Source organism: Cyphomyrmex costatus, unplaced genomic scaffold, assembly GCF_001594065.2.
Source record: "Cyphomyrmex costatus isolate MS0001 unplaced genomic scaffold, Ccosl1.0 scaffold235, whole genome shotgun sequence".
NCBI classification, from domain to species: Eukaryota; Metazoa; Arthropoda; class Insecta; order Hymenoptera; family Formicidae; genus Cyphomyrmex; species Cyphomyrmex costatus.
The window spans coordinates 238,684-257,537 of NW_017276422.1; the positions used below are offsets into that span (position 1 = coordinate 238,684).

General features: G+C 34.3%; 5 protein-coding genes across 13 annotated transcripts; 3 read left to right on the top strand and 2 right to left on the bottom strand.

The window, feature by feature from the left end:
- The first annotated feature begins 626 nt into the window (after window positions 1-626).
- Window positions 627-5,146, top strand: LOC108774113 (cilia- and flagella-associated protein 52). Its single transcript, XM_018540130.1, has 11 exons — window positions 627-672; window positions 1,089-1,288; window positions 1,365-1,542; window positions 1,754-2,003; window positions 2,138-2,414; window positions 2,644-2,816; window positions 2,885-3,033; window positions 3,631-3,776; window positions 3,935-4,086; window positions 4,158-4,726; window positions 4,839-5,146. Exons 1-11 carry the CDS (start codon window positions 627-629, stop codon window positions 5,090-5,092), a joined length of 2,394 nt encoding a protein of 797 aa, XP_018395632.1. The 3' UTR covers window positions 5,093-5,146.
- Window positions 5,147-5,285: 139 nt separating this feature from the next.
- Window positions 5,286-7,324, bottom strand: Atg12 (Autophagy-related 12). Of its 4 annotated transcripts, none has more exons than XM_018540145.1 (4): window positions 7,256-7,324; window positions 5,861-6,043; window positions 5,636-5,772; window positions 5,286-5,559 (listed from the first exon to the last, which is right to left on the bottom strand). In XM_018540145.1, exons 2-4 carry the CDS (start codon window positions 6,021-6,023, stop codon window positions 5,437-5,439), a joined length of 423 nt encoding a protein of 140 aa, XP_018395647.1. In that variant the 5' UTR covers window positions 6,024-6,043; window positions 7,256-7,324; the 3' UTR covers window positions 5,286-5,436. The 4 variants fall into 4 exon arrangements, with proteins under 4 accessions (XP_018395647.1, XP_018395645.1, XP_018395648.1 ...); XM_018540143.1 differs by lacking the exon at window positions 7,256-7,324 and adding an exon at window positions 7,124-7,249; XM_018540146.1 differs by lacking the exon at window positions 7,256-7,324 and adding an exon at window positions 7,102-7,249.
- A 738-nt stretch (window positions 7,325-8,062) lies between these two features.
- Window positions 8,063-9,617, top strand: LOC108774122 (coiled-coil domain-containing protein 28A). Of its 2 annotated transcripts, none has more exons than XM_018540141.1 (6): window positions 8,063-8,204; window positions 8,274-8,338; window positions 8,429-8,647; window positions 8,729-8,942; window positions 9,177-9,293; window positions 9,356-9,617. In XM_018540141.1, the coding sequence occupies exons 3-6, from the start codon at window positions 8,489-8,491 to the stop codon at window positions 9,553-9,555; spliced, it is 690 nt and encodes a 229-aa protein (XP_018395643.1). In that variant the 5' UTR covers window positions 8,063-8,204; window positions 8,274-8,338; window positions 8,429-8,488; the 3' UTR covers window positions 9,556-9,617. The 2 variants fall into 2 exon arrangements, with proteins under 2 accessions (XP_018395643.1, XP_018395644.1); XM_018540142.1 differs by having other exon boundaries at window positions 9,213-9,293.
- Window positions 9,618-9,984: 367 nt separating this feature from the next.
- LOC108774133 (uncharacterized) lies at window positions 9,985-11,281 on the top strand. 4 transcript variants are annotated; one of them, XM_018540157.1, is made up of 5 exons: window positions 9,985-10,095; window positions 10,176-10,370; window positions 10,508-10,697; window positions 10,778-10,926; window positions 11,002-11,281. In XM_018540157.1, the coding sequence occupies exons 2-5, from the start codon at window positions 10,195-10,197 to the stop codon at window positions 11,063-11,065; spliced, it is 579 nt and encodes a 192-aa protein (XP_018395659.1). In that variant the 5' UTR covers window positions 9,985-10,095; window positions 10,176-10,194; the 3' UTR covers window positions 11,066-11,281. The 4 variants fall into 4 exon arrangements, with proteins under 4 accessions (XP_018395659.1, XP_018395658.1, XP_018395660.1 ...); XM_018540156.1 differs by lacking the exon at window positions 9,985-10,095 and having other exon boundaries at window positions 10,116-10,370; XM_018540158.1 differs by lacking the exon at window positions 9,985-10,095 and having other exon boundaries at window positions 10,116-10,370; window positions 10,778-10,911.
- Window positions 11,282-11,410: 129 nt separating this feature from the next.
- Window positions 11,411-18,829, bottom strand: LOC108774120 (maestro heat-like repeat-containing protein family member 1). 2 transcript variants are annotated; one of them, XM_018540137.1, is made up of 23 exons: window positions 18,793-18,829; window positions 18,275-18,685; window positions 18,022-18,167; window positions 17,728-17,936; window positions 17,423-17,589; window positions 17,057-17,348; window positions 16,726-16,932; window positions 16,559-16,649; window positions 16,347-16,499; window positions 16,130-16,273; window positions 15,753-16,051; window positions 15,156-15,681; window positions 14,549-14,706; window positions 14,389-14,473; window positions 14,110-14,297; window positions 13,763-14,021; window positions 13,504-13,681; window positions 13,202-13,395; window positions 12,745-13,128; window positions 12,356-12,673; window positions 11,947-12,297; window positions 11,717-11,886; window positions 11,411-11,637 (listed from the first exon to the last, which is right to left on the bottom strand). In XM_018540137.1, exons 2-23 carry the CDS (start codon window positions 18,315-18,317, stop codon window positions 11,448-11,450), a joined length of 4,752 nt encoding a protein of 1,583 aa, XP_018395639.1. In that variant the 5' UTR covers window positions 18,318-18,685; window positions 18,793-18,829; the 3' UTR covers window positions 11,411-11,447. The 2 variants fall into 2 exon arrangements, with proteins under 2 accessions (XP_018395639.1, XP_018395640.1); XM_018540138.1 differs by lacking the exon at window positions 18,793-18,829 and having other exon boundaries at window positions 18,275-18,361; window positions 18,489-18,707.
- Window positions 18,830-18,854: the final 25 nt, after the last annotated feature.

Genomic DNA, 18,854 nt, shown 5'->3' on the forward strand with positions numbered 1-18,854 from the left:
ACGGATGTATACATACATCATACATATTACGTATATTTGAAAATTTATGCGCTCCCTCTAATATTACGGTCGGAATAGAAACTACAAAACTAAATTGATATACACGAAAACTGTAATATCGACGATCGAAAATATAACTCTGCAAAAAGTATACGTTGTAAACATAAATATATACATAATTTATACATATAAAAGTATTTAACGGATATCACGAAACCTTGAGAATTGCAAATTATGAATATTTATCTTTAATTATTTATTATTAACGTTTTAAAATTTATTTTTATATCGCAAAAAATACTTTTAACGTTTCTAAGTTATATTCAGTTATACTGTTTTTAAATTTTGTAATGTATTTTGATAAAAAACATTGTTTTTTGCTACTTTAATGATGTGTATATATACTTGACATTTTTTGACATCTTTTTGTACTTTTTTGAAAAGATAAAAGTAATTTTACAGAGTAAAACTCAAATGAGTTAACGAAGTGCACCGGGTGCATAAACAATCAATTTATCACCAAGGTAACGCCGTTTATATACGTCGTTTCCGCAACACTTTACACTTTTCACAGCCTAGTATATTCCTGATAATATATTTATCATAAAGTTGATAAACGAAGCGATATGGAGCCTCAAGATCTCGAAACAATTGGAATAATTACATTTGATGGTTTGTACAGAAAGCGCGGTATTCTGTCTTATAGTTTATTATTTTATTTCACAAATAACGAGGATTCAATTTCTATAAAATTCGAAACGGATTTATTTAAATAAGTGATTAAATAAATTTAATTCACAAAATGAATTTAAAAAATGAGAAATATATAAAATCAATAAAATCTAATTAAGTAACATCAGTCGAGTGTAATATAAAACCGAGGAATGTAAAATTTACAATATTTGAATTTCTGAAAAGAACAATGATAAATCGAGATTTTATATAACGTATATGCTTTTATATTTGCACATATTTCTAGATGAAATTAATTAATTATACTGCGTATGCCACTTCTTCCATGATTAATAATTTTACATTTTCTTCCATTGAATTTTATATTTCCAATGTCCTTCAATTTTTTTTTTAAGGCATTACAAAGAACTCTCTGCAATTACATCCGGATGAAAAGCACCTCCTCTATCCGATGGGCTACAAGGTCGTCGTAAGAAATATCGAAACTGGCGAGCAACGATTTCTCAGCGGTCACACAAATAATGTTTCGACATTGTGCGTCTCTCCGTGCGGTGAATACGTCGCTTCCGGACAGAACAATCATCTCGGTTTCAAGGTGCGTATACGTTCTTAATATTCTCATATGCAATTCAATTATATTTGATTTCACCGATTACATCTTCATGTCACAGGCCATGGTGATTGTATGGAATTACAAGGAAGGCACGATGAAAGGCAGTTACGAGACACACAAGGTCGGTATCGTGGACCTATGCTTTACTTGCAACAGCGATTTTCTTGTGAGTCTCGGTGGTAGAGACGACGGCAACGTAATTATCTGGGACGTCGAGAAAAATTCTCTAATTTGCGGTACCTTTTTCTTAATCTTTTTATCAATATCCGCACAAATCTGCGAGAAGAACGCGCGCAAATATGGTATATATATATATATATTGACTGAAGAAATACAGAATGTTTCTCCGGAAGTTCCTCCGGGAAAGAAATCCTTTTGCAAACAATTTGTGGGGCACAAATTCAACTCACAAATGTACATCAAATACTAAAAAACAATCCTTCGCAGGTTCGTTCGCCAGCAATGATACGAGTGGTAACGCATATAATCTTACCAGAACGCATCTACATGGCGAGTGTTTCGTTACCGCGGGTGACAGGACGCTGAAGATCTGGTGGATTGAGGCGGGGAAGCGTCGAGTGCACAATCTCGACGTGGAAGTGGGCAAGCTGAAGCGTCTCATCAACTGCATCGCCGTAGACGAAAAGGACGAGATTGTCTACTGCGGCACTTCTTCCGGTGATATCATTAAAGCAAGGTCACAAAGAGACGTCTATGAAAATATTAGTATCAGCTTTTCAATTAATATTTCTCTTTTAATTGCTGTATCATTGCATTGTGCTTTATCTTTGTTCGCTGCTCATTCCTGTTCAATCGTTTCTTCTTTCTCAGATTGAATTTACGTGACGATCTGCAATGTGGAGAACCGGTGTGCTTGCCGGTGATGATCGGCTGCTACTCGAAGATAACGCGCGATCCGAGGAAGATGAAGACGGGCGAGGGTGACCTGTACGCGGGTGGAGTGAGGAGCTTGCTGCTTCTGAAGGATAGGAAACTGGTAGTCGGTACTGGTAATGGCACCATCGAGTTGATCCAAATAATAAACATAAAAGAGAGCCGAACGCACAAGCAGCAGTCGAAGTTTCCCAATACACCGCAGATACTCACTGTAAGTCGTTCAAGTCACTTCACGGCAGATACATTATAAAAGAAAGAAGCAAAAAACGATCGACCTTGCGATCGACAAAGGCGAAGGAAGGAAAAGATATATAAAAATATTGCAAAATGTTGAATTACAAAAACAAAAATTAATGACGAAAGCTGGCAATATACAAATGATCGACTTGCAAAAAATTTATGACTGAAATCGTAATGATCGTCCTTTTTTTATTAATCAGCATCAAAAAGAAAACGTGTGTAGCGCCATAACATCCATGGTACTGTATTTAAACGAATTTGTGCTGGTTGGGACATCCTGGTGCGAGATCTATCAGATAACGCTGTCAAATTTTCACATGCGTCTGCTGGTCACGTGTCATACTAGCTGCATATACAGCATCGCGTTTCCACGGTAAGGGAATTTTGCAACTGTGCTTGCTGGTTGCTGGAAAATCGATTAACGTCACTTTAATGTCACAGCAATCATTCGGAAGAATTCGCAACAGGCAGCAAGAATGATGTCAGATTGTGGCTACTGGAAAAACAGAAGGAGAAAGTTCGTATCACTGTGGCGAATTTCATTTGCTCCAGTTTACAATTCGCACGTGATGATCAAATGCTACTTTCTGGTAGTAGTCGTTTATATTTAAATTAAAGAAGAATTTTAACAATTCAAGTATTTTTTATATAAATCAAAGATTGTAACTTCCTAATGTTATTAGCCATGCAATAATTTGAGATTATTGATTTAATCCATATAAAATAAGTCCATTCATCGAAAGCTTCCCGTTTATATCTCAAAGGTTTAACGGTTGTAATTTATTATAATTTTTGTACCGTAATGCACACTATTGAGTAACTGTAATTTTTCCACATCCCAGGACTGAACTTCTAGCACGGTTCATTTTTTTGTCTTTTTCTCTCCGATGTGAAAAGAAAAAGAAAAAAGGTAAACTATGCAAGAAGTTCGAAACTAGGACATGGAAAAAGGCCTCGTATTTAAATTAAAATAATAGTACATTGTGTAACAGTGGGGGATAGTTGTTTATAGCGCGGGACGGGCGCGACCGCACGAGCCAAGCGAGTGCGTACGCGTGCCTGTGTCGATTAGAGAAATAACTCAACGGCATGAGGTATTGGCTATTTACCGCACGCAAAAGCGTTGCGGTATAGGGCACATTACGTGCACGCGTGATGAAAACATTTTTATTGTTTATGTGTTTCAGCTTGGAACGACGGTATAATAAGGGCGTTCGCGACACACAACGGGAATTTATTTTTTTCTATTCATAACGCTCATACGAAAGCCGTATCGACGATTGCCATCACGAGCGATGATACTACATTGATTAGTGGCGGCTGTGACGGCCAGGTGATTTACTTCGTTTTCTACAAAATGTCATTGTCAATTACACAATCGAATTTAATCAGTTCATTATTTCTGCGGAAAAATTAACATGTATTTGTATCGATTATGTATTAGGCATCAAAAAATTTTGCCATTTAATGTGAAACTTATCTGATTTCCAGGTGCGTATATGGAACATAGAAACTGACGTGAAGCGATTGATTAGTATACTGAAGGAACATCGGGGTCCAATAACATCTTTGCACATCTCAAGCAACAACGTAGATCTGATAAGTTCGAGTACGGATGGCACGTGCGTTGTTTGGGACATAATGTAAGTTTCGCTTGTAAAAGTATTACTTAAGTTGATGTAAGAGTGAGTTTTACCGGATTTTTTCATAACAGAAGCTGCACCAGGAAACACATTCTCATAGGAAACACGATGTTTATGATGGCACAATTTACGCCCGACGGTATTCAGATCTTGACATGTGGCACGGATCGGAAGATCGCCTATTGGGAGACTTTGGACGGTTCGCTAGTGAGGGAGGTCGAAGGCTCAAGTGCTGGAACGATGAATTGTGTAGACATCAGTTCAGACGGTCGATGCTTCGTTACTGGATCCAATGACTGCACCATCAAGATCTGGGAGTATAACAGCGCAGATTTTACCCACGCTGGTACTTCCCACGCTGCGATAATCACCGCGTGTAAGTTCAGTACGGACGGCAAGCATATAGTAACAGCAAGCGCTGATGGAACAATTATATTATGGAAATGTCCGTCCGAGATCTTAAAGGACTCCAAGAGCGTGCCAGTTCAAGAGGATAAGTCAGAAAGAGTCGCTAGTTCAATATGTAGCATACCCAACGAGGATATGAACAAATTATCTTCGCGAAAAGCAGAGAATGATGAAAGTATCGTGGTGGAACAGACTGTACGATCCTCTAAAAAATCTAGTTCATCATGTATAAGTAAGTATATATTATATTCTTAAATGTATGACAAAGTAAAACAGAGATTTATTACAGTAATGTAAATCTTACATGTTATTGAAACTCATATTTGCTAATTTATTAACGATAGGTAATCAGAAGCCGCCATCAGTTGCTTCTGATCAGAGTAAAGGTTTCAGAAAAGAAACTCGCGAAGAAAGAACATCCGTTTGCAAATGTACATCGCGAAGCTCGGCGAGCTCCAAATCAAGTGCAGGTACACCGAACCAATGTCGATGCAAGGACACAAAGAGTGATAGATCATCTAGCAAAGCACGGACGGTGGAAAAATTGAAAGAAACTTCAGATTCATGCAGCAAAAGATCCATTACGTCAAAAACATAATAAACAATCATTTCGTGACATTTACCAATTAATGACATTTATCGATTAATTTACTCAGGGTTTCAATATTATCATATTAAAAGATTAATGCATACAATGTAACTGTGACAGCATTTTTATAACATGAATATGTAATATCAGCAAGAATTCTTCTACAAAACAACAATAAAAAAAACCGGGTATCATAATTATATTGTAATTACAATTATATTAAACATAAGTTAAAAACTTAAAATTATATAATAAATAGAAAACTAGAATTATCACAATGTGTTTCTCATGTCAACTTATATGTTATTCTTTGTCGGAGAAAATTAATATTGGCAAGCTAATTTTAACAAATCTCAGCCCCATGCTTGACTCTTACAGTAATGTATAACCAACTTTCCGTCAGCACCGTAGCAATCATACAAATTCTTGACTGTCTGATCTGGAGCAGGTGCAAATGTCTGATTGACATAGAGAAACTGAAAAGCAAAAATTCATTATTATTATCGTCGCCTCATTGTACTAATAGAAGAGAAAAGGAGTATTTCAATGTACCAGTCTCTCGTTAGGATCCAGCTTGAGATATTTTTTTATGAATTCCGAGATCCGTCCAATAGGATTGTCTTGACAAACTGACCATTTCTTTTGTTTCATAATCGGAGCATTGGCAGTAGCCTTCAGTAGTATATCAACTATGAAATTTAAATTTAAAATTCACTTTTTCAAATATACTTTGTTGCACACTTGTAAATTTGTATGTAAACGAAGATGAAGTCATACTCTTTGACTTGTCTTTTGGCGCTGTTTGAAGCTCATTTCGTGGTGCATTTCCCTCAGGGATGGTATCTAAACTAGTTGGTGGATCTTCTGTTGTTGAATTATCTGGCGTCTCTTCAATCTTTGCATCAGTAGTTGTACTGTTTACTTCTTCCTTGGTTGCCATGGCACAATATAATTTTATATCTGTTGCAATAAAAATAAAAATTTCAATAATTGTACATACTTACTGATGCATACATATACAATTAAGAAAAGTATAAAATAAAGATTAATACATTTATTATTACCAATAAAAATATACACTTAATAAAACACTTTAGTAAAAGCTAATCAAAATATAAATTTGGTAAATGTTAAGAAGACCCCGCTCACCTCAAATTTTGATAAAAATACACTCATTCGACGCGTTTTTGTACGAAATGAATGAATCTAGTAGAAAAACGTCCCGCTGTGTCCCACAAACCGAGATATTAATCGTTAAAGTTTATGACTATTCAGGTTAGGAAATCTGTCACAGCCGCGAAAACTGCAATACGACATGCGCATCGATATTATATTTTTCATGCTCTATTAATGCTGTTTCAAAGTTCCGAAGAACCACTCGACCGCGGGGAACGTGTTTCAGATCGGGTGCTCTCAATTTCATCATCTTCATTGTTTACAAGTCGTCACATTTGATACTGGCCGTATCGTTGGCGTTCGCCATATGTAATGGGTGCCATTAAATTAGAAAGAAGAAGAATGCTGTTTCAAAAACACAAATTTACTGCTTTAAATATAAAAATTTACTGCTAATACAAAGAATCGTTCGATTTGTTGCTATGTTGCGATCATTATTGTTGCCAGATATTCATTCATTTCGTACAAAAACGCGAATGAGTGTATTTTTATCAAAATTTGAGGTAAGCGGGATTTTTTTAACATTCACTGAAAATTTTTCAAAAAAGGAAACAAGCTATATTTAATAAAGTATCATATTAGAGTTAATAAAATGTAATGTTTGCTTTCAGCAATTAAAGAACTGTTACAAACCAGAATGACATTTTTAAATTATACATTATTTGTATATACTTTTGTTCAAATCAGAATAACATAATGCCAGTAAAAGTACTTGATCAATTATACCTTTTAATATCTTTTTACCTAATAAAATTAGTATATGCGTAAATTTAATAAAGCATACACAATTAACAACAATAACACAACGTTTGTTAAATAAATTTTGTATTCAGTATACATACATGTAGATATCAAGAAACTTACAACCACGTGTTAATTCATATGAGATAAAACAGACGATATAGAATCAGCAAATCAAAAACACAAAATTATTGTTTATATTTTGCAGTTCACAGCAACACAATCAGCTGATTACTCTGGACATCATGGACGCACCAGGCTGAAGTCACTGATATATTGATGAACAAGTATGACTTTTACATCTACACTAAGGTTACACTTTTCTCGCTTTCGCCAAATGGATAAGTATCTATTTCACTTAGGCATGGTTGCACCAATATTACTTGATTTTAAGCGAGACTTAAAATTCTATCTATTTCATATTAAAGCTGAAAGAGAGACGGAGACAGTTTAAGTTTCGCTTAAAGTTGAAATCACGTTGGTGCAATCGGGCCTTAAGCCAGTGGCACACGATGCTTGTTTTCTTGAATTGCTAGCTGGATTAGATTCTTGCCACTGTATTGGCTGCGGTGCTGACAGTGCCAGTATCGCAGCCAATTCGATGGCAAGAATCTGATCCAGCTAGCAATCTAGCAGAAAAACAAGTATGGTGTGCCGCTGGCTTAAGTTCTAAAAAGTTAGAAAATGTTTCAGACAGGAAGTAAGATATAAGGAGACTCCACTCCGTAAAATAAAAGTGGACCCATTTTAGGTTTCGAGTTCAGCTTCCGATTCTGATGAGTGCGAGTAAGAGAAATGATCATTTCTCTTACTCGCACTCATTATGCGCAGCACTACTAAATTCACGAGCGCTGCGAGTGTCGAGAATCGGAAACGGAACTCGAAACCTAAAATGGGTTCATGTCTTGTAGACTGGCGAGACCGAGTGGAGTCTCCTTATATCTTCCTTCATGGTTTCAGACAAAACAGTTTCATATTAACCTAACCTAAATTTAGACTAAACACACACTACTGCAATAGAGTACTTTCATCTTATGTACATATCTTATCTAGATATTCATGCATCACACACACATGATTCAGATGTGACAATTCTACATTTATATGTAAAAAAATTTTTGGTCTTCCTATAAAAGAAGAATTAAAAATCTTTATAGTCTATATTTGCAAACGAGGTTAAATGTAACGTTAGGAGGAACAAAAGGTAAATAATAAAAAGAAAAACTAATATGATAAATACATTTAAATATGTCTTCAATGTTTTTATCAACAGCACTGACAAAACATCGAAAGTGTAATTGAAAGGATACTGGGATATACCAGGGTATCCTATAATAGGTAAATTATTTTATTCTTTACTGTATTATCTAAAATATAATACAAAAATATATATTGTAATGCTAAAAAATAAAACGATTATTTGAACAGAGAGAGAGAGAGAGAGAGAGAGGATAATAGTTCTTCCAGTTACACACATTTCTCATCGTTATGGTAGAAGCAGCTGGATGTGGAGAATTGCAACAGTTGGTTCAAGAAGAAGAAAGTGAAGAACCACTCAGTCATGGAGGAGAAGCTACTCCCCCATCAACGCCAGCAAGATCTTCTCATCGTCCGAGCAAAACTGAAATTCATAATTCCAGTATATCGGTATGATGTCTCATAATGTACAATTTTGATCCTAACAATGGTACAGTAATATACTTATTTATCTGAGTGATATTTTTGCAGCAACAAATATTGTGGGAAAATAACGCACAAACATCGCCAATTGTTAGCAAAGGAAGCTCTGGTCAAGGAACGAGTCAAGGCTCCATGGTTTCCAGTCGAGCTGCTAATGCTTCAAGTTATACTGGCAATCAATCTCGACTGACATATCTTAACGAGAAGGAAAAGCAGAGACCTAATCGACCTGATCCACCAAGAATTGTAAGACAGCACAAAGGTAATTAAGGTTCTGGAAATTATTTTAAATACAATGTGATTTTTCATCTTCTCAGTTTCTTTTGTTTGCTAATTCTATTTGACCTGCATTTCAGTTCATAAATGTATTCATATACATTTGTATATTTTATAATTTGTTATAATTTTATAATTTTTATAATTTGTTATGATTTAAGTTAAGCCTTATGTTTAAGTTTCACATCTTTTGATTTTGTTTTGGCATTATTATATAAAGCCGTGGTGCCATGCAAACACCATTGCTTTCTGTCAGAGGTTCCTGATGTTCGTCATATGGAGCAAGCTTTGCTACAATTGCTGGAAGATTTTCACAGTGGCAATTTACGAGCATTTGGTTAGTATAGTTTATGATGTATAAACAATAGAATACTTAATGAGATCGATAATTGTTTGTAGGAAAAGATTGTAGTATGGAGCAAATGACGGAAATACGAGAACAGCAAGAACGTTTGACTAGACTACACTTCGAGCTAGGTCAGCGACATGAAGTGGGTGGCGAGCAGTCAGGTCTCCGACAATCAAGCGCGAATATGCGCCATTTGCTTCATCGTCTTCAACAACTTAGTGTTTGCATAGAAAAATTACATAGCAAATGATTTATCTTATATTTATACGATACTATTATATATTATAATATAAATTCTTGTAATAATGTTCAGGGACGTATCATATTATATTGTTATATACAATTTTTATAAAAATACATTGTTATATACATATATAGCATAAATATAATGTACATATATAATATAAAGTATTTTATGTTGATCCATGTACTTTGGAGAAGAGAAGATTGTAAATGCAATCTTAGATGTATGATTATTGTACGAATATCATGCATACGTGAAAAAGTTTGAATAGTGTAAAAAGTTATAAAGAATATGTATTAAAAATTTGAAACATTTTTCACACAACTGGTTTATAATTATATATCACATATGTATCTATTACTACATAAAAATATGTTTCATCAATTCAATATTTGAGACGTGCTAAAACAATTGCTATTTTCGCAGCTCTGTAGATTGCACTCTCTAAAACCGATGTTTTTTTTTTTAATATGTTATTTTAAATCTTTTATTTATTGATCATGTAAATCAGATATTTTCCACATATAAATATTAACATTATTTGATGTAATTAATATACTACAAAAGTTCCAAAAGTTTATCATTCTATATCCTAGATTATCTAATTTTGTAGTAGATTTCTGCAGATTTGGGAGGAAATCGACAATGTTATTACAACCACAGCGTATGATTACAGCTCATGATACTTTGGAGCATCTGAGCTGTGCTAAACGTCCTGCATTCAATGCACTATGGGAGCCGAAGAATATGATCGGTATTGATGTAAAAGCGACAGAAAAAAAACGTATTCTTGGAGATAAATATCTGGAAAGCATAATCAAGTAATGATTTGATAACAAGATCAATTTAATAAGACAACAAAATACATAAGATTAACTTGATAATTTCTATATATATTCGATTCTACATACATATGTATAATTATGCATAAATTTCTGGAATATTAATCTTTGTTTAGAGAAAGGCCAAGAATACATATGGTGCCGAGTGTAAGTTTAGATGATGTGCAAGATAAAGATCAAAGAAAATTAGTGATCGATTTTATATATAAAAAAACGATAGATCAAGCGACGAAGGAAGTTTGGGATGATTTTAAAGTACACCGTCCTTGCTTATCAAAGAAACACATAGAAGAGCGAGAAAAACCCGTATTATATTATTTTATACAATTATTGTAAATTTGCAATAAGTTTCATAGCAATTATAAACAGATAGAATCATTTTACAGGAAATTGATCGACATATATCTCGTTTGCCAGTGAGATTTCAAGGAGCTGCTAGAAAATGGGATAGTATGCAAAGTCGTTCTTTTCTAACAGATGATACCTGCTATGATAAAAAAAGAAAAAGCGTCATGTATGTGTGTGTAAAAGAAAAGTACTTACAATAATTCTCTTTTATATACAAGAAATTTCTTATATAACTAAATAATTTGAAAAATTATTTATACAGTGAGTTCGAAACACATAAAGGAAAAGATATTAGAAGAAGAACATATAAGAAAATTAATCAATGAAAATAAATTAAGTATTATTTATGATAAGTTGCCTTCATCATATACAGGACATAGACCGTACATTGCATGTAAAGTGCCGATAGAGAAGAGAGAAATCAATCAATTAATTAAAAATAATAGTGTACCAATTCATTTACAAATATATCTTTCCACATGATCCTAATAAATCAAATATCTATTTACATAATCTATCTAATAAATCTATCATAATTACAATAACATTTTTATACATTATAATAATATGGCTTGTAATAAATTGATTTTTGAAAATCTATTTTACACAATATCACAAGAATAAAAAAACTTAACTGTAAAAGTTTTGAAATCTTGAAAATGTTTCTCAATACATCTCGAAACAAAAAACATCGAAAAGTTATCTATATTAAAGTGTAAAGCAAAATGAAAGAGCTTGCGAAGCGCGCATTCTGACAATACTTTCTCTATCGCGTAGGAGTTGTAACAGTCTTTGTATATCTTCGGGTCTTGGAGAATCGAATAACCCTAAGAGAAGTGCGGATGTAGCTCTAGTATGATAATTCTCCGATTTAGAGTAGCCACGGACAACGGCGTTTCTGTCAAAAAATAATCTTAAGATACATACCTATTTTAAATATTTAATTTAATTAAAAAATACATTAAAGTATTCTATACCTAAGTTCTTCTGCTCTTTGTGGGAATTCCTCTTTCAAACATTTTATTAAATTTTTGGAAAAATCCTTGAAACTGAACTTTGCTTGTGGTCCCAAATTAGTACGTATCACATGCGATAATTTCTCACTCTGTACGATACTTGTAGTTTTACATAAGGTTTCCTGTGCAGTCTGTTGCATAAGCAGCATAAATAAACATCTGAACAATACGTTTTACAACGATACACATACCTTAACTACTGTTGTATTCGAGTCTTCCAGTCTTATTATCAAAGACGGTAAACAGCCCAGAAGATGATCAATCAAATCATCATTTGGCAACGCAACTGATTTCTGCCAATTGGTAGCTATCGCACCCAAAGCATCTATGGCAGCAAGTTTCATTTCCCAGTTTTCTTTCTCGAGGAATGGTTTCAAGGCCAGCACCACTCGTGGACTAATAGGTCTCTTGTATTGAACCGATAATAATACTGAGAGACCACGTAACGACTCAAGTACTACTTCAGCACCACCTTCTCCACCGGCGGTTTCCTCTAATCCATCGAGTAAGGCTTCCATGCAATTGTCGAAATATTCATCGACCTAAAAGACAATAATTATGTTAGTATATAAAAATACGTATTGAAAAACAATATTTTACCTGTTTCGGATCCAAGTAGGCTATTCTAGCCAGTCCGATGGTAGCGAGTTTTCGCACTAAAGAGGAAGAATCGATCTTAGCGTCGTGCAGAGTATTAATTATAGCATCAAGCCATATAGGTCCACAATCTATTTTGCCAATCAATTCTGAATAAAAAGTAGCGGCGACCGCTCGCTGTCTGGCTATCGTGCTAGTCATCAGTTTACCCAAATACTGTGTCATGTTTGACAGAATCTCGCTTTTAGTTGATATACATTTCATTATTGTTCGTACAGTCAATATCAGGCTTTCTTCGGCTTGTGTTTCGGAAGCAAATGTCTAGATACAAAACATTTACATTAACTTAAAGTTAAAACAATCATAAATTTGTAAAATGCTTTTATACGTACAGTCTCTATCGGTAAATTAGATGCAGCGTTTGGTTGGATAATTACTAATATGTTGGTTAATATAGAATATACTTCTGTACGAGGATTTATCTTTTGTACTGCCCGATTCGGTACGTATCCGTATTTCGTATTTATCACCGACGCAGGAGCTTCGACATGTAACCAGCCCGAGAGGTATTTCAGAAGGATTGATAATAATCCCGCTAATTGCGTACCGGCAATTAAGTTTTCCACATGCGACGATTCAAGAAGATGCTTTAAGCCTACGATAGCCGCCAAGGACGAGAGAGATGCGATATTATTTTGTCCAGAATGCACGGACGGAAGAGGAATATCAGAGAATAGATTGTTGGATTCGAGTTTTATCAATAACATATCCAGAGCCTGAAAAAAATATTGATATATATTTATAATGCAAAGTATAAACAATTACGTAGTTGTATATAGAAAGACCTACTCGAGGTCCAAGAAAGTCATTATTGCCAATTTCTTTCCAACATAACGCGGTACCCGGATCCAGTGGTAACGGCTGAGACAAAAGATGCTCGATCACTTCTTCCGGATGATGCTTCATTAATGATACTATAGCCACTGTTGCAATGTATCTACAGCTCGCGTTTTCCATTTGTCTCATTTGCGCAATAATACTTTCTACAACATAAATAGTAAAAAAATATTTTGTCAGCAATATAATATAAAATTGAATAAAGATTTTTAAATGATCACGATTAGTGACAGAATCATTTACACTTTACATACCAACTAAACAAACATCAGTTCTGGATATCTCCGATCCTTTAATTTGAAAATGTTGTGAGAGAGCTATGCCTGCTACCAAGCTTGCTTCTCCATAGAATAACAAGCCTTCTATCAAACCCTCCGCTAAGCTAACTATCTCACCATTTGGGATTTTTTGCGATACTGCATTAGCCAGTCTCTACAACAGTATTTTTTTCATTTTTCGTTATTGTAGTGATATTTACGTGATTATTAGCATCACTCAATTATACCAACTTACTTGTATGGCTCCGTAAGATACCGATGAATCTTCAATCATAAGTTCTTTCTTTATTTGTTGTATGTCCTCATTCAGGACATTATCAAGTGATACATGCCGATGACGGGCTGCAATATCCAGAGAGAGAAGCATGCAATCTATCGCCAGTGGTCTCAATGCAAATTCGGTGTCCGCACACCAGCATAAAGTTCTTCCTACAAGTTTTCCGGCATCCAACTTGCCACCTGGATATGTATATTTCAGAGAATTATAATAAGATCTGTAAAAGAAAGTACATGTTACAAATATATAACGTATTTGTATAATAATGTGACATATATTTGAGTGATTATAATTGTAATAATTACTGAAGCACAGTATGCAGCACCAATAAAGTATTTTTTCTTTCCACAATCGACTTGGATTGCATCCAGGGTAATAAAATGTCAATCAGCTCAGATAGCGCGTCCGCTGAATCAGATACAATTTCGCTGGACACTGTTCCCAACTCGTCCACAACTTGCTGCATTATTTCTGGATGTAATTGCAAAACAATCTAAGACAAAGATATTATAATATTATCACGACAATAATCGATATATATATATATATATATATATATGATATTGAAATCTTAATTTTGGTACCTCTGAACTAGCACTAATCGTTTTATCCAATGCTGCACCGAGGAAAATCTGTCTTTCTTCATTATTTAGTATTGGCGGTATACGTCTGTAAAAATGTTTAAAAAAATATATTAACGTCAACTTGTGATGTTGAATAGATTGTTATTTAAATAAAACATACATTAGAGAGTTTGCTGCTTTTAGTATCGCCGGATAGAGTTGCAATGGCCTATATCCCGTCGACGACTGTAAAATTCCTAATAAAGTAGCTAAAGCAGTCGCTTTCATACGCAAGCCTTTAGATTCGGGCAATCTGGCGGGATGAACAGCATTGGCCACCTATAAATCAAAACATAGACAATATTTTATTTTAGATATATAGATTCAATGTGTATGTGAAAAACTTGCAGGACGAGAGAGGATGAATCCGGAAGGAATGACCGAATGTGTGACTTAGAATAAACAGTATCCTAAGTTATCTAAATAACATGCAAAATGTAACGTTCCGTCTTCGATGAGAATAGTTTATATTCAAATTTATTCATTCGTTTATTAAGATTATATAGAATTTCATTAATTGCGAGAGCGGTGAATTTATAGTCATTCTCCACATATGCTTCAATTTTATTTAAAGTTTATTAGAAAAGACAATGAGAAATTACTCTACACAATTATTATTTCCTAAAATGTATCGCCATGGAGACAAATTTAAAAAAAGGTCTCTATAAAAATGATTACCAACATCAGAGTGATATAATACACTGAAGGATATTAAAATTATAAATTACTTGTTCCAAGACTGATAATCCTGCTTCCTTTGATGACAACTCCTTGCATTCGTGCAACTGTTTAATAGTCCATGGTATTACATGCTTTTCGAAAACAGGGGAAAGTTCCTGCGGATCCCCTTTCTGAGCAATTTCGGCGTAAGATTGCAATAAACCCGCTTTTGCAATTTCAGCGGTAGCGGCAGCCTTCGTGTCTTTCACAAAACCTAATAATCTCACAGGGGCCTTCCTAGTATCCTCCATGGTGCAAAACTCCTCCATCAATTTCAGCACGATACTCAAATGCCGTTTGGCACAAATACCAACCGCTCGCGCATATTCCTTGGTAGTGCCGTGAGAACGCGCGAGTTCGACGAGCAGGGTGATATGAGCGTTATTGTTGCAGGTAGATGCCAAAAGTGCTGCTATACCCGGTGTGTTTACTTTCAAAGCGAGTTCATCAGCAAGTTTTGTGCCCCACGATTCTCCTTCTAGTTTAACACTCTCTTCTAACCATTCTACAACTTTTTTTTCCCAGATTAAATCCCTAAAAATTAAAAGTAGCTGATAATAATACATATATAACAAATAAAATTATGTATAAAAAGTATTAAGTACAATTGCATAGCGTCTTTCATTTCTTTAGAGCTTTTTCGAGAGTTTCTTCTATCATGCAAAAATTCTTGCGAAAGTTCCTGCAGTTTTTCATCCCAATAAGGTTTCACTTGATGACCTACTAAAGGTGCTGCCGACTTTAAAAAGGCTATTACTGCGGGTCGATTAATCGGATTGCTCAACAATTCCAAGCATCTGCCTAAGACTTTTGTACCAGGGAAATCCCTTTCATTTGTTGAAGAGTTTTCATCGCGTATTATTCTTGTTGCTAATGGAGACAGTGAACGTAGCACGGATGTGACCTACCAATAAAGAACAAAAATTGAATTAAATTTAATATACAATGATGAGTATCTTAAATAAAGAGAATTGTTATTTACAGATGCTATGCAAGCCGAATCCAGCAATGCACTTATCAAACATGGCCATAGCCAAGATTCGACTCCATCAACTGTTGTTGCAAGCAGATATAAAGCTTCAGAACATGCTTCCATATCGTCGCTCTTTATTTCGCAGTGTGACACCTATTTTAAGACAAATTTAATTTCTCAATTAATTTTCTTTAACTTTTATCCAATTTGAACATTGTTTACATACCATATAGCGAACAAATTTAGCTCTCTGTGACGGCAACAGGGGAAACGTCGGCCGTGCTGCAAGTGCTACTATAGCACCAACCATTTGGAGCGCACCATTCTCTCCAAGAGACTCTTGCAGACTAAGTGCAATTCTTTGCAGGGATCCATCGTCCTAATAAAACAAAATGCATATCTAGCACTACTTATTAATGAAATTATACATTTTCATACCTCTGGCGGAAGAGTATTTATAAGATGTCTGAGGACTACCAAAGCGCGGGCACGTTGATGAGAAATTGGTGATTTCAACTGCTGCAAGATTCTGCAAGAAAGTAAAAAATGAGCGATTTCAAGATTCTCAATTTCATAATTTAACGAAATATAAAGACGTCAGTTACCTGTCAAGACCTTCTTCAGGATATAAAACAACCAACGACCTGGAGCACTGTAGCACTTCATAATGTGTAAGAACCGCATCCCGAGCTGCTTCAAAAGGACGAATACTGACGAATTCAGATAGAGTTTGATGGATAGGCTCCATAAATGCACGGATTGCCTCTTTATCATTTTCAATCTCAACAGAACTTAAAATCATAGCTACAACTCTGTTAACATTACAATAATAATAATTAGAAGAGTATATAATGTTCATTGAATTTAGTATTAAAAAAAAGTATTTAAAAAAAATAATGCAATATACAGTGAATTAATAAACTTATTGAAACTTACCTTACAGCAGCTAAACGTATATTTTGCTTTCTACAAAGATTTAAACATATGGGTATCAATTTTACGATTCTCTCGCTATCTTGTTGTACAGGCAGCAAAGATACCATAGGCACAAGTGTTGTCAAAATAGCTTCTGTTGATTTAGAATCGCGAGATGTCTTCAACCAATTGTTTATTAAAAAATCAAAAACAGAACAAATTTCTTCTACAAATGTCTGCTTATTAATTCCCAAAGACAAATCATCTCCATTCGTTATATAATCATTTATGGCTTCGCAAAATTTAGAAATCACTAGAAATAAAAAACATAATTTGTACAGTTTCATTAATTTTAAAAGAAGTATGATAAAATATATGTATATTTACTGAAGCAAATTGCCTGTTTGAGAATTTCTTCGCGTATTTGATTTAACATTGGTAACATTATAGTTAATGTTATTTTAACAAAGGACAGCATTCCATATGGATTGGCTGCTGCAAGCTTTCCAATTGTAAAAACTATTGCAGGATTAGGTATCACCCCAGGTTCTAATCTACAAATACATGTCACTAATCAATATACAAATACATATCATAATCTATTATCAATAAATTATAGCAGATCAGTATTATATTTAACCGTTACAGTGTTTATGGCAAATAAAATAATTCAAAATCACAAAAGGACATACTTAGTTAAAAGTCCACCTGTAGCTTGCATACAGTGTATTTTACAAAGCTCAATCAACAATTCAGCTGCTTCATTCTCAGTCTCTCCTATTAACTCATTTACTGCTACTTCAGCGAGAGACGTCACTAGATCTACGTTTAAACTTGTAACCGAATGTTTGCATATATTGGATATTATGTTCAACAAGGATCCCATGTGTTCTGTAGATATCTTTGAACAGCAATAATTATATAACAATCGTAATATCATACATATACAAAAGCAATTTAACATATAAATTATGCTAAATATCAACCTTTTTATGCATTTCCCAAAAATATATAGCAGCGTGAATAACAACTTCTGGATTCTTCTTGCTTATTTTTTCAATTGACTCGATCACGGACTGCTTTACATCCTGATTCCTGTCGTTTAAAGTGTCTAACAAAGCTCCGATCACAGCTAAAAAAATATTTTGATCATTTCTGGTAAGCATTTATTCAATACTATTCAAATAGCAAAAGACTTTTAAATTTATTTGCTTCTAATTGCTTATATTTCATGTTTACCTGGTAACTCGGAATTGTAATTATCTTCTATTTCCTCCTTCATGTTTACAAATCAAGTGCTAAGTTCTGGTGAGAAATATTGTATTTCTAAAATTTTATATTTTTATTAATATTAAATTTGAAAAATCAGTGTCACACGTCGTCCTATACAATGATTAATGCATTTAAGGTATTCTATCATTATATGTAATTAATGCAATCCAACGCAATCTACTTTTTACTGCGGTGGTTCCCCTGTACAACTTGCAACTTGCAACACGCGAAATAACCTCTCTGGCCAACTCATCTGCACCTCATTCGTGGTGCAAAATATATTTGTATATTTTATCATATTTTGTCTCATAGAAGGAACATTTTGCCACGAGACTTCTTTTAATTTATTTTTTTACGATGATACCGATGATACAACAACTAAAAAGATTTGGATATTGCAATTTAATCATCAAAATATTATTATATAATAAATAAGATTATCTGCACGTTAACTACACTATTATAGTGCAGAAGCAGAGAGAAACCTGAGAGCGGCCATCTTCTTCTTCTTCTTTGTATTCTTATTGGCCATGTAGCCGCTCCAACG